We start from the raw sequence: 15000 nt of genomic DNA, 5'->3' as shown, positions 1-15000 counted from the left end.
ACTACACAACTCAACACAACTCATCTCAACACAACTCAACACAACACAACACACTACTTTACTAGCTACACAGAGAACACAACTCAACTGAACTGAACTGAACACAAGATAATATATATTATAGTACATAGTACATGTTAGTACATAGTACATATTATAGTACGTAGTGCATATTATAGTACGTAGTACTTAGTAGGGTAGAGAGCCTAGTGCCACACTCCCAGCCCTTTACAGATCCTGGGGCGTTGTCCCTGGGTGTGTGAGAGCGTCAGATAATAACACCAGCTCACCCTGAGCTAGGCCTCACCCCCTCACCTCCTCATCCTCCCCTCCTCCCCTCACCTCCCCTCCTCATCCTCCCCTCCTCCCCTCACCTCCCCTCCTCATCCTCCCCTCCTCCCCTCACCTCCCCTCCTCATCCTCTCCTCCTCCCCTCACCTCCTCCTCCCCTACCTCCCCTCCTTCATGCTTCCCTCCCTCTCTACCTCTCTCCCCCCCCTTTCAACCTCACTCCGCACCCCTCCTGTCATTTCTCCCACCCCTCCCCCTCTACCCTCTCTCCCCCCCCCCCTCCTTTCAAACTCACTCTTCACTCCTTCATGCATTCCACTGCTTCCATTCCTCCCTCCAAATTACCCCTCTCGCTCCCCCCTCTCACCCCCTCTTACCCCCCCACCCCCCCATCTCTCTCAGTACTTTCATGAGGAGCAGGATGACTATGAATACTCCTATTATTATGATGAAACAACATCTCCCCCCTCCTCTCCTTTTCCTCCTCTCTATCAACCTCCCTCCCCCCCCCTCAAACCAGGGGGCCCCACTCACCAGGTAACAAGGGATCAAAATAACTTAACCAGAGAGATGGAAAGAGGGAGTGACAGAAAGAGAGAGAGAGAGAGTGAGAGAGAGAGAGGTATGAGGGACAGGACACTAGAGGACAAGGCCTTTCACAGTAAACAAAGAGTCCAAAAGATGTCCTCAGGGAAGCCGGAATGTGGGTTCAGATTAGGTCTTTCTAGGACGTCCAGATGACGTCTTTCTAGGATATCCAGATGACGTCTTTCTAGGACATCTGAACCCACATTCCGGCTTCCCTGAGGACGTCTTTTGGACTCTTTGTTTACTGGGTTAGATGACCAGGTGGAATCGGGCCTAATATGCAACATCTCCGCTTATTAAAATTGGAATAAAGGTGCGTTACAACCACAGGTACATAAAGGGTCATTATGTCATTATGAGTTATTGTTCACACATTTAACCATCCGGGAAATCTGTTATACATTATATTTTGTATTATTTGTGTACTATAATAATAATAATAATATAGAAAATAGACTGGTGAGAGGAAGAGTGAGCAAGGGGAAGAGTGCCATACCTCTCTCTCTCCTTTGGTTCTGTTTCTCCATCCTCTCCCTGTCCCTCTCATCCTCTCATCCTCCCATCCCCCCATCCTCCCATCCTCCCATCCTCTCATCCTCCCATCCTCCCATCCCCCCATCCTCCCATCCTCTTATCCTCTCATCCTCTCATCCTCTCCCTGTCCCTCTCATCCTCTTATCCTCTCATCCTCTCATCCTCTCCCTGTCCCTCTCATCCTCTCATCCTCCCATCCTCCCATCCCCTCCCTGTCGGTGGCCTTTTAATACATAATACATTAATTCATCCTCTCATCCTCTCACGCCACATGTGTGTCTCCTCACTGATCAACACTGTATTAACATTGTACTGTTCATATTGTTGTTGTTGTTGTTGTCATGTTTGTGTTGTCGTGTACATGTGTACGTGTGGTTGTTATTGACAATGTGGGGGCACTGGGGGGTCAGGTACAGCAGCCCCCCCCCCCTCCCACCAGGAGAGGCCGGGAGAGGTAGAAATCAGAGGATTCTCATTGTAATTGTAATGAACGGAACGGAATGAGGAATGGTGCCAGGCACACGTGTGCATTACAATGAGCCCGTCCTCCAATTTCTTCCTCCACCAGCCTCCCCCCCTCCCCCCACCCCCCCATCTCTGTTTGTACTGGGCCAACCAACTGTGAAGGAGACAGGGAACAAATATATCAAACTCTCCATCCCTCCTTTACATTTCTCTCATATGTTTAAATCCCCTTCGCTAGTACGTACAGCAGATATCATCAGGAACCTGATACAGAGCGTTTCTAGAATAGTTTTGAACGCGAGGACCAAAATGACACCCTATAGAAGGAGGTTAGGAAGTTCAACATGTGACAGCTGCTGGTGAAAAGGGGGAACAAGTCGGCAACCACCGACCAAATGTTTGGACTTTTATTCTGAAAAGTGTCAAGAAATGTCAAAGTTGTTGAAAATCAACGACACACTCGCTAGTCAAGCCAAAATATTGTAATGCAATGCATTGGGTGAGTAATCCCCACTACTACCTAGTTAACTATAATAACACTACTTTACATTGTTAGCAGGCTCACAAAACAAGATTAGCGTGCAATATTTGGGCTTGACTAGTGAGTGTGTCATTGATTTTCAACGACGTTGACATTTATTTAAAATGTTCAGAATAAAAGTCTGAACATTTGGATTGGTTGCCTACCTGTTCCCCCTTTCACCTGCTGCCGTCTCATATTGTAGACGACCGTGACTGAGGGAGGTGTGTCAGGTGTCAGGTGTGTCCCTATTAACATATGATTTGCATGTCTGATTCAGTATTAACCATCGCATTTGGGTTTGTGTTATTTATTTAAGGGTGCGTTCGTAAATTCACACTGGAAATCTGCTCTGATTTCAACGTACTAACTAGAGCATTCTGAAATCAGTTAATTTTACGAACGGTCAGTTAAAAAGTCTTAACAAACTAACCGTAAACATGGTGGACACCGACGATAACATTACCATCATTTCGCATTGACATTATTAACGCTGATGTTAGCTAGCTTTCTGTCTGCTAACGTTAGTGATGTTGACAGTAGATACTCGTTAACTACCGTTGCTATTTTTATCTCTTCAAATTAATTCAAACGAACGTTAATTCATCCCATGTATAAACATGATTATTACCTGTCTTGTTACACATAGATGCAAGTTGAATAATACTGGCTGGAGTACCAATCAAGCCACAACCATCGCATTTTGCGACAACTTCCTCCGCCAACCGTCTTTTCAGTCAGAGCTCCCAGAATGCACCCTGAGTGCACAGTGCTCTGAACTTTCCAACGGGGGGGACGCTCTGAGCGCTCTGAATTTCCGAACGAACAGCGAGAGCACCCCCCCCAGGTTTACTCCGACACTCTCAGAGGATTTTACAAACGCACCCTAAGAATATCACTGCATGCATTCCTTTCTGTGTTATCCATCCGCCTGTCTGTCTGTCTGTCTGTCGGTCAACAGGAAGTATTAATGTTCCTATTCTCTCTCTGTATGCGTCCACCCTGTGTGTTTGACCCATGACTATGACCCAGTCTCTCCATCTCTCTGTGTAGTAGTTTGACTAGTCTAGTTTCCTGTCTAAAATACCTTTGTGTTTGCCTCTGTACCCCATCTCCCATGTCATCATCATCACCCCGTTGACTAGTTTCTCAGTGTGTGTGCCTTGCATGTAACCAACAGCATGTCTAGGTAGCCCTCCCAGTCTAGGTAGCCCTCCCACCAAAATACATCCTTAGGGAAGCCGTAATGTGGGTTCAGATGACGTCCTAGAAAGACGTCATCTGGACGTCCCAGAAAGACGTCATCTGAACCCACATTCCGGCTTCCCTGAGGACGTCTTTTGGACTCTTTGTTTACTGGGCTTCCATGTCATGTAAAGGATTTTTCCTGAGGTAGAATATAACAGCACCTGTTCCCATGTGTGTGTTTTCTGTACTCGTTGAGGTAGGCCAAGCCCCCAGTCAAACTAACTCTGTCTTTCTGACACGCATCAGGTCAAGCCCCCAGTCAAACTAACTCTGTCTGCCTTCAGTCCCGTCCAACCAAACCAACCAACCAACCCCCCAGTCCAACTAATGTTTGTCTGCCTGACACCCACCCTCCCACGCTGCTGCTTCTCCGTGGCTATTCGCTCTCACAGCAGTTGGACGGCCCAGCGCATCAGAGGCTTTACCTGACCATTACACCCCCCCCCCCCAACCCCAGCCCCCCCCCCAGTGCCAGCGCAACCCACAGGCTTGAGTTTTCATTAGCACAAAGATGCTGCTTTTTTTAATATGGAGATTGACATTACTGGAGAGATCAGCCAATCACCGCACAGTAAGAACAAGAGTATGACAGCAAAATACTCCTCAAAGGTGTATTCTAATTCTACATTTGGCACACAACAGCTTAGTGTTTTTCTACCTTGATTCGATTATTCAAGGTCTCTATTGGCTGTAAAACGCTCCGTTCCGATATGTTCTGTGCAATATTCCGATCAGTCACTTTATTGGAGCAGTGAAGTGTCTTCGTCCAATTGTAAACTGCTGTATCCAGTAATGCCATAGCAGTCTCAGTAAATCACCCAGGCCTTGGCCACCTTTAAATCACCGTGTCTCAATACGTCCACCCTTGTCTTTCTCTCTCTCTCTCTCTCCTTCTGTCCATCCCTTGTGCTTTCATCCCCTCCCACCCCCGATGGTCTCACTCTCTCTCCTCCCTCTCTCTCTCTCTCTCTCTCTCTCTCTCTCTCTCTCTCTCATACACCCACCCTCACAAACTACACCGCTGCACAACCTATAAACACACACAACAGAAGAGCAAGGCCGTCAATGGCAACGCTGACAAGCCCAAGCCTGCAGTCGCTAAGGCTAAACCAGCTCCCGCTAAACCTGTCGTAGCTAAACCTGTCGTAGTTAAACCTGCCAAGGCAGAAGCTGTCGTAGCTAAACCTGCCAAGCCCGCCAAGGCCAAGCCCACCCCAGCCAAACCAGTCAAAGCCAAGCCCACGGCAGTGGAAGTCCTTCTAGCGAAAATCAAACCCACTGTAGTCACACTGGTGGTCAAGCCGGCGCCGAAGCCTAAACCCACCGCTGCTGCCAAAAATGGCGGTGATAAAAAAGTAAACGGCAACGGCAAAACTGCTGCTGATAAAGTAAAGGTTGAAACTAAAGTCAATGGAAAACCTGCGGTAGGAAAGAAAGTCAATGGTGAGGCCAAAGCCAACGGCAACGGCAAACCTGTAGTTGAGAAGAAGGAAATAGGCGAGGCCAAAGTGGATAAGAAAGTGAACGGCAACGGCAAAGATGGTGACAAAAAAGTCAATGGCAATGGTGCAAAAGCAGCTGAAGCCACTAAAGTCCAGCCAGAGAAGAAGAAAGTAGTCACTAAAGTAGAGAAACCAGTTAAGACTGCAACCACCAAGAGTGTTGTAGTGAAAACTGAGATTGTGGCCAGTGAAGCAAAGCCAGTTAAAACTGAAACCACCAAAGTTGTTGTAATCAAAACGGAGATACCTAAAGTTAAAGTAGAAAAAACTGTGGTAAGTGAGGCTAAACCAGTTAAAACTGAAACGACCAAAACTGTTGTAGTAAAAACTGTTATACCTAAACTTCAAATAGAAAAAGCTTCAGTTAAAACTGAAACTACCAAAACTGTTGTAGTCAAAACTGAGATACCTAAAGTTAAAGTAGAGAAAACTGTGGTCAGTGAAGTGAAACCAGTTAAAACTGAAACTACCAAAACTGTTGTAGTCAAAACTGAGATACCTAAAGTTAAAGTAGAAAAGACTGTGGTAATTGAAGCTAAACCAGTTAAAACTGAAACAGTTAAAACTGAAACCACCAAAGTTGTTGTAGCCAAAACTGAGATACCTAAAGTTAAAGTAGAAAAGACTGTGGCCAGTGAAGTCAAACAGGCTAAAACTGAAACTACCAAAGTTGTTGTAGCCAAAACTGAGATACCTAAAGTTAAAGTAGAAAAGATTGTGGTCAGTGAAGTGAAACCAGTTAAAACTGAAACTACCAAAACTGAAACTACCAAAACTGTTGTAGTCAAAGCTGAGATACCTAAAGTTAAAGTTGAAAAAACTGTCGTCAGTGTGGTCAAACCAGTTAAAACTGAAACAGTTAAAACTGAAACTACCAAAGTGGTTGTAGCCAAAACCGAGATACCTAAAGTTCCGAAAGCAAAGCCAGCAGTAAGCAAATTTGACAACGTCAAGAGCTTCCACGCCCATAAGCCTCCCTTCCTCAAACCTGCACCGAAGAAAGAGCCTCCAAGCTCTGCACCTGCACCCACTGCACCCACTCCCCCCAAGCCAGAGAAAACCAAGGTGGTGGTAGAGGTTAATAACGTCAAAACCATGCCCAAAAAACTCCCTCCATTCGACAAGACTGCACTCAGTGGCACCCTCGTTCCTGTGCCGGAAAAACCGAAGACGAAACCGGGCAACGGTTATCAACAGGTACAAATAAAAGGCCCACGGTGGCGGTCCAAGGCTGTATCGTCTACCTGTCCCTTCTCGGTACCTGGTCCTTCTCCATCAACATTTCACTGCCGAAATCTGTTCAACAAGCCGGTGGCCAGTGTCCACTTGAAATTGATGTTGTTTTGGTTTCAGCCTTCAGCATTTTTTAGACACAAACTCAGACAAACTCGAAATTTCACTCAGATCTGTTAAATTAAAGACTTGAATGTGATATTTACCTTCGCCGTAGGGTGTTACACAGATAAAGATAAAACTAGTCACTCTCTATCGTCATAGAAACTAGACCTGGAGCTGGTTACAGCTCTATAACGCTAGAACTGAACCTTATCGAGGTAAATACTGATTGTATTTAGATAATTTGTAAGTTGCAATAGCTTACTTCTACTAAACCACAATTTTTTTGTATTAGTACCTAAACAAACAGTCACACGTTTGTGTATTGGAGCAGTCAAAATGACACTGATATCAGAAACAGTCGTCGTAGAGTTCAGCGTAAAACCTTGGTGGTGAACTACCTGGTTCCTCAGAAAGGCCGTTGACGCATACCAACCTGGACACTCTCCTCTCCCGTCTATATATATCACATGATCTAGACGATCATGACAACCTTTATGATATAGTGGTTGGCAGACTGTCGTATTGAAGCATGGCTTTCAGAACGGTCTCCACCTTCCCTGTTTCAGTCTCCGACAGTCTCCCCTCTCCCTGTTGTTTCAGTCTCCGACAGTCTCCACCTTCCCTACCCTGTTTTCACACTCAGAACCTGTCCTCAATTATTCACACAAGGCCTGTTGTGTCTTTAAACAATGATACCTGAAGTGGTGCACTGTCCAATGAATGAGCTGTGTGCATGCGTTTAGTGCGCGTCAACAGACACTGGTAGAACACCATACCATCACAACCTGGTAGACAATACAATACAACTTCTTCTCAAATCTCTGTCTCTCTCTCTCCAACCTCTTCTTCTCCTCTCTCAAACACATGGGTGTTCTCACAGACTTCTGGTCTGGGTCATATTTGAGTTAAATATGAACGAGCAGCCTCACAGACACTAAGCATGTGACAAAGCATACTTAGATGAACAGTTCAACATCATTCAGTGTGCATCGCTAACCTCTGGTTAGCATTAGCGCTAGCGCTAGCATTCCTATCAACGAGTAGAACTAAGATCGGCGATGACGCTAACGTAATGAAGTAGACCCATTATTTTTTTAACAGAAAGAAAGATTGTAATCATGATTATTAGGAACTTGTGCACTGAGGGAAAAACCTATGGGTAAGTTTGGTAACAACACTTCACATTAAGTTGCCGCTATACCAGTATAGTAACAATGTAACTACTGTGGTAATAACATTGTAATAACATGTTGATACATAGTCATGAGGTAATAACGGAGTAGCATATGGAGTTGTTGAGTAGTTTGTGTATAATAACATAACAACTGCTCCTCCTCCTCCATTGCTATGTAATTACAAAGGAGCTACCTCTGTGCTATGTAACAGCATGTTAATATGATGTGTTGCCTGGTAAGTTTGGAGTTACTACACCGGCAACTGAATGTAGTGTATGGTTCTCTGAAGACGTCCACCCAGAGGTTACTGTGAACGTGTTGAACTCTGAACTGTGAGGCTGTTGTTTGTGGTTGAAGCTCTGTTTCCTGTGTGTTTACTCCACCTGATAGGAGACAACAAACTAAAATATGCATCCAAACTGATAACAGTGATCATATCATCACCGGGAGGGGTCAAGTGAAGGTCGCCTTCTGACCTCTGACCCTGTGAGAAGATCAGGAATGACCCCTCCCGTCCTCAACCTCTCACGGCATTATGGCACTTTTTTTTACGAATTGTTTTATGGAATTCAACAGACATTTCAGTGAAAGCATTGGTCTTAATGACTCCCTAAATCTTGACTCTTGACGATGAGATTTATAGTCATCAAGATTTTTTTCCTTCCACAGCTAAAATGTCTTTCTGTTCCAACTGGATTTTCAAAACTTTGAAAATATGTTTTGCCAGAGAAATATGTTTCTGTTTAGCTGGCAAACATCCTTTAACACATCAATCTTAATCCTGACCAGTTCTTAACCAGGGGAGTCTGTTTGAGGTTTAAATCGGAGGTCGGTCTCGTTGTAATGCATGGAACGGAATAAGGAATGGTATCAAACACGTAGCGTTCCTCATTCCGTTCCATTCATTACAATGAGCCCGTCCTCCGATTTCTACCTCCACCAGCCCCCCCTGTTCTAAACTAACCCCCCCCCCACCCCCCACCTTCATTCAAACCTGCTTACCTCCACCCTGATCCCTCCCACCTCTTCTTGACCTGACCAATCAGGATGTAGATACCGCACCCTCTGAGGCTGACCACGCCCCTACAGTGACGGATGATTATTATAATACCTTAGCCGAGGAGGAGGCGGGTCCCCAGCCAGAGAGTGAGGTGATTGGACAAGCGGCGACCGCTGGCCAGGTAAACCACAGATATAGCCAATCAGAAAGAAGAGAGAGACACCATCGACATTACACCTTCTTCAAAAGCCCCCCTCCCCCCCAGCGAAAGTCAACATACTCTTTCCACTATAGTCGGTTAGCTAAACTGTAGCAGGGGAGGCTGGTGGAGGTAGAAATCGGAGGACCGGGGCTCCACCAGCCTCCATCGATAGACATAGATATACTTCTCAGCAGAAGCAGGGATATGCAGCGATTTCTGTGGAGGTGAGCCCAGCCGGTCTATAGCTTAACAACGTAGTTTAACCATTCATAACACTTTAATAACACTTTCATCACATCCCCTAACCGTTTGACGTTAACGTTTTGCCCGCCAGTGCCAACCGACATTCCCTCTCTTTTTCAAACAGCAATGCACAACATTCATTCCGTTGTATCAAACATTCTCATGGCGCTCTCACTTTCCCTAACCCAAGATTTATTTTTTGTTCTCATATCAGGACTCTACATGTTTATAATAACGTTCAGTCTTGCAATAAGAATAAAAATCTTGAGAAAATGTGAGTCTCATAAGAATATTTGATATGCAGTACGACAGTACTATAACGTTAAAGACAAAGGGATGAATATCATGCATTCTTGTTTGATTAGCAAATCTAACTGCATTCTTTTAGAGGCTACCCCGAGCCCTAGCAGACAGAATTGTGACTAATTTCTCAACTTAAATGTTTTTTTCTGTGTGTTGTAGACCATCATTATCATCATCATAATTGTTATGGGTGACTTTGATGACTTTTACATACATTTTCTTTTTTATATATCTGTCAATTAGGAGATGGTTGTTACTTGATATATTGTGTTTACTTGATGTATGTCTTTTGTTTACATAAGTTATTCCGTTATTCTGCTAGTCAACGTTCTTGTATAGTAGATTCGTAACAACACAACGTATATTCTATGTTGGATCGTTTGCAGATTTTGCACATCGAGATATAGGCTATATAATATGACATAAACTGCACTGGAATTTAGTCTTATCGTAATCATCAGTGGTAAGTTAAATAACATAGTTATTAGCTTCGCAAAAATTGCCGCCGCTTTTGTTTTTACAAAGCGAAACCTCGTCACGTTTGTGTGTTTGTATCGTGAGCCTTTCGAAATGTCCGTTGGGATTTTGACGTTAAATGGCGGTAGCGTAACTTGTGTGTCGCAAGTTCACACAACAATTATCCTACTACCATCTCGTTAAACTCAGGTCATTGGACCCTCAGATAAAACACACAAGCCTGTGATTATGTATAAAGCTTTGGTGGAAACGTACACTCTTATGAGCCCAGGAATAAACAAGTGCATAGTAGTCTAGAAGCTTCTCATGCTTCGGTCGGGACGATACCTGAAGAATTGGCTATTCCTCTAATGTCCACCAGGTGTCCCCGTGCTCTGTGTCCCTCTGTCACTGTCTGTTTTTTGCAAAAAGGTAAGACTCACTACACTGTCTCTGCCCTCCCTCCCTTCCCCCCCTGTTTCCGTTGGACCTTTTATTCCATCTCTTTATTCCGTCTCTCTTTCACTCTCTTCCACACGATGACATCACTGTCTGTCACCTTCATTTTCATGTTTCATCAATATCTTGGATCATTTCTATCTTCCTCCCTGTCTCTGTCTCTCCTCTTCCCTCTCTCCTCTTCCTGCTCTCTGTCTCCATCTCTCTCTCCTTTCTATCTCTCTCCTCTTCCTCCTCTCTGTCTCTATCTCTCTCCTCTCTCCTCTTCCTTCCTCCTTTCTATATATATATATCTCTCCTTTCTATCTCTCTCTCTCCTCTTCCTTCCTCCTTTCTATCTATCTCTCCTCCTTTCTCCTCTCCTCTTCCCTCTCTCTCTCCTTTCTCCTCTCCTCCCTCTCTCTCTCTCGGGCCCTCCTCCTCCCCGTCCTACGTTGTTGGCTCTGCCTCAGGTGGAGGAACAGGTGGTAGCCGAGGAGGTAGACCCCGCCACAGGTGGGGAGGCCTTTACTGAGGAGTATGTCACTGGAGACGTGGGCATGAAGGAGTACGACTATTCCTACAAGGACTACAGCGAAGGGACCGCGGAGGGAGAGAGGGGGGACAACAACATGGGCCCCGCCTTGTCCGCAGCGACAGACGAGGGAGGCGTAAGTCTGTTTCTGCTTCTTCCAAATCCTCCGTTTCAATCCCCCCCTCCCTACCCCACCACAGGGGGAGGAGGAGGAGGAGGAGGTGAAAGGGGATTTGTGGTATATATACCGTGTGTGTGTATACTCATAGGTCGAACGCAACGCACAGCACGAAGAGGTACTTAAAACGCGCAGCAAATGACCCCGGCTCTATAATGTCATTTGTGTTTTAATGCCCTTCCGTCTGTGCGTATGGCTTCGTTTAGACTTGCTACTAGGCGCTATTAGAGGTATTTAGATCCAGTGTCAGTGGTTTAAAGAGTTCTAGACTGAAGAGGTTAAGAGTTCTAGAGTGAAGGACTCTAGATAGAGTACTAGATTGAGTTCTAGACTGAAGAACTCTAGATAGAGTTCTAGAGTGAAGGACTCTAGATAGAGTTCTAGATTGAGTTCTAGACTGAAGAACAATAGATAGAGTTCCAGGTTGATTTCACAAAAGGTTGTCTGTCTGCGCTGTTCTAGAACGATGGTACACTCTGAGTTACCTCCACAACATCCCTCCTGTTGCACAGAGAGACTACAGGAAGGGTTTACACTAAATTGTTTAGATGTTCCTCAAAAACATTGTCAATAAAGACTAAGTAGGACTCTACCTTCGACTCTTTAGAAGAAGATGTAACGCTGGATTCGATTACTGTTTGAAACCTGAGTGAAACGAACACACTCTCAATAAACATCATCATAAAACAACTTCACCCACACCTGACCTGTCGAGACGTCTTGTATATCGTCTATCTTGTGAATTGACCTCAGCACCTTGTAGGATATAAAATAATTGGAACATTATTGCTTCTAAACAAACACCTGTGTTGATAACACTAGTTATACATTTCAAGGTGACAATTCCCTCCGTTCTCTTTCCCTGTGTGTAGTAAACCCTTTAGTAAACATCCTCTGTGTGAATTTACCACCCCTCATTCATGATGTTGTGATTGTGACTATCAACCCCAAACACAACACACATCATTTGCAGGTTTGTCTCTCTTACGAGTTGTTTTTAGCCAGTTGATTCAACCAGTTCAAGAAGGAAGCTACAAAATGTCCTATGACACGCTGAAATGTCTGAAAACTGTATGCTTTTAGTTCACCTCCTCGATAATCTCAGCACCCGTTTTGCCAATTTCGTAGTCCGTGCCATAGACCAATTTTGAGCGACCCGTTGGTCACGTGTGAATCAACTGTAGTTGCATGTTGTTGTTGTTGTTGTTGTTGTTGTTTTGATGACCGTGTTGTGTCTGCCTGTCTCTGTGTTGGTGACAGGTTCAACCGAAGTGTGTTGAGTGTGTAGTGTGTTGTGTGTGTGGTGTGTGTTGTGTGTGTGGTGTGTAGCGTGTCTGTTTGCATCTGCATTGACTGCGCTGTATTGTGGGTTACATGTGTGTTTTCCTCAGGCTTCAGTCAGAGCCGCCAAAGGAGAGAAGGGAGACCCAGCTGTCCTTGAGCCTGTGAGTGTTTCTGTCTGTGCATCGGCTTAACGCTAGAACAGCCCTGAGGGGTCATTTCGACCCCTGTGAGTAAAGGAAAATGTTATATCTTTGCACTCGATCAAATATCAGGACCCTCCTTTCATGACTTTTCCTAGATACTGTATGTGCGTTCTACCACCCCGTATCCTAACATTTTCAAAATCATCAGCATCAGGATAAGCTAGTATGAAGCTATTTTGGCATTTTTCCCTGTAGGAAGCAGGCTAATTTACAATTAGTGGTCGTTGTGTGTAAATAGCAGCTTAGCATTGTAAAGAGGCGTCTCTTTTAGTCGGTGAAAAAGGCACGGCTGTTCTAGTGTTAATTAAACGCTGTGTGTCCTCCTATCCCCTAGGGGGCGCCACCACAACATCAGTCGAGGCTGGGGGGGAGGCAGAAATCAGAGGACGGGCTCATTCTAACGCATGGAATGGTATCAAACATACCTCATTCCATGCCTTGCATCACAATGAAGCCGCTGTCCTCCGATTTCTACCTCCACCAGCCTCCACGGCACAACATGTAGTGGAGGTCGACAGAAGACAGAATAACAGTTATAACAGTTTAGCTTGTTTCAGGATTTCACAAGATCAGAGGAATCCCTGTCTGGGATCATAGATGTGAAGTGAAGTGCTCTCTGTGAGGAATGGGATTGAAAGACTAATTCGGTCGTGACGTGTTTCCGGGTCCAAAGTTGGCTGAGGCGCTCTCTTCGAAATGCCTCAGTAATCATAATAATTCATTATATTTGTATAGCGCTTTTCCGAGGCTGACAATATGGGGAAAACAGGAAAGTGCTGTGTGAATAGATCCCAGTCTAAAAAAAGATTCAACTGTCATTCTACCGCTGTAGTACACTGGTACTCTGGTGCGGGGAAGTTTTTATTTGGACCCGGAAATTGGTAACGTGATGTCAGACTTAACAACCGAATTGAAAGACTAATACTACTACCACTAAAAGTTCATGATCTCTCATGATTTTTTTTCTCAATTTCTTTCGTTTCTCTCTCTCTCTCTCTCTCTCTCTCTCTCTCTCTCTCTCTCTCTCTCTCTCTCTCTCTCTCTCTCTCTCTCTCTCTCTCTCTCTCTCTCTCTCTCTCAGGGTATGTTGATCGATGGACCCCCAGGACCTGAAGGACCAGCAGTAAGTACACGTGACCCAACAGTGATACGATTAGTGTGTAGTGTGAGGTATTGATGGTTTTAAGGTATTTTTTGGAGTGAGGTAGTCTCGTATTTCTTAAGTTTTATTAGACAGAGACAGGAAGTAAGAGTATGTCAGCAGGGCATGAGTTCTACACTCTATGTGTTCACTGTAGGCCCCCCCAGGCCACAAGTGTGAGGTCGTTTTTACATTACATGTTTGGCATATAACAGACGCCTTATTCCAAATCGACTTACAATCGATACATTTGACTAAGCAAGTGAATCATCAATCCACCAGTCGTAGCAGGAAGAGTAATCTAGCTCATATTTGTATTTATTTATTTACATTTTTTTATATAGACACTGGAGAAACAGAGAAACAGTACAAAGGGGGGGCAGTAGAAGTCTTAGCGGACACAGTAGAGGGGAAAAGCAGGTGTCTCAGGAGACTCAGTGCTGGGGGGTAGTAGATGTCTCAGGAGACGCAGTGCTGGGGGGTAGTAGAAGTCTTAGGGGACACAGTAAAGGGGAAAAGCAGGTGTCTCAGGAGACTCAGTGCTGGGGGGTAGTAGATGTCTCAGGAGACGCAGTGCTGGGGGGTAGTAGATGTCTCAGGAGACGCAGTGCTGGGGGGTAGTAGATGTCTCAGGAGACACAGTGCTGGGGGGTAGTAGATGTCTCAGGAGACACAGTACAGGGGGGTAGTAGATGTCTCCGGAGACACAGTGCTGGGGGGTAGTAGATGTCTCAGGAGGAGCAGTTAAGGTGTACCCTCAGGTTTTGTTTGGTTTCGTCCTGCTTGGATGTGTCCGGTACTGGGTCTAACTGACCCGTGTCTCTCCCCCCAGGGTCTCCCCGGCCCCTCCGGCCCGTCTGGACCTCCTGGCTCCATTGGCGATCCCGGCGAGAGGGTGAGTCTCACTCGTTTAGACCAGAGGGAGGCTGGTGGAGGTAGAAATCGGAGGACGGTCGGTCGGGGGCTCATCGTAATGCATGGAGGGAGACGAAACGAGGAACGGTATCAAAACACGACGTACCGTTCCTCGTTCCGTTCCATGCATTTACATTTTACAATGAGCCCCCCCCCCCCGTCCTCTGTTTTCTACCTCCACCGGCCTTCCCCAGGTCTGTAGTTGGTTGTTTAGATGTAGTTGACTGGTTTTTTTGGAGGCTGGTTTTGGAGGCTGGTTTTGGAGGCTGACGGTGCTGGCCTCCTCTTGTCTTGCAGGGCGTCACTGGTAAGGCTGGTCTGTCTGGAGCTGATGGACTCCCCGGCCCCCCTGGAACATCTGTCATGCTGCCTGTGAGTGTCTGCTGGTTCTGAAGGTTCTGAAGGTTCTGGAGATCAGTTGTTGATGAGTTCGGTCCGGGG

At 45.5% G+C, this 15000-nt stretch overlaps 1 protein-coding gene across 1 annotated transcript in view; it reads left to right on the top strand.

The window, feature by feature from the left end:
* col11a2 (collagen, type XI, alpha 2) overlaps window positions 1-15000 on the top strand; it is a gene marked incomplete at both ends in the record, with an annotated part of 67108 nt that overhangs the window by 18442 nt on the left and 33666 nt on the right. The window contains 8 exon segments of the mRNA XM_080531956.1: window positions 4696-5188; window positions 6038-6345; window positions 8708-8842; window positions 10777-10974; window positions 12408-12461; window positions 13585-13626; window positions 14477-14539; window positions 14857-14931. Coding sequence (XP_080388082.1) covers window positions 4696-5188; window positions 6038-6345; window positions 8708-8842; window positions 10777-10974; window positions 12408-12461; window positions 13585-13626; window positions 14477-14539; window positions 14857-14931 — 1368 coding nt within the window.

This window comes from Nansenia antarctica, assembly GCF_963989245.1.
Source record: "Nansenia antarctica genome assembly, chromosome: 5".
NCBI lineage: Eukaryota > Metazoa > Chordata > Actinopteri > Argentiniformes > Microstomatidae > Nansenia > Nansenia antarctica.
The sequence above is the reverse complement of the archived record's forward strand: the minus strand, read 5'-3'. Positions and strand labels throughout refer to the sequence as shown.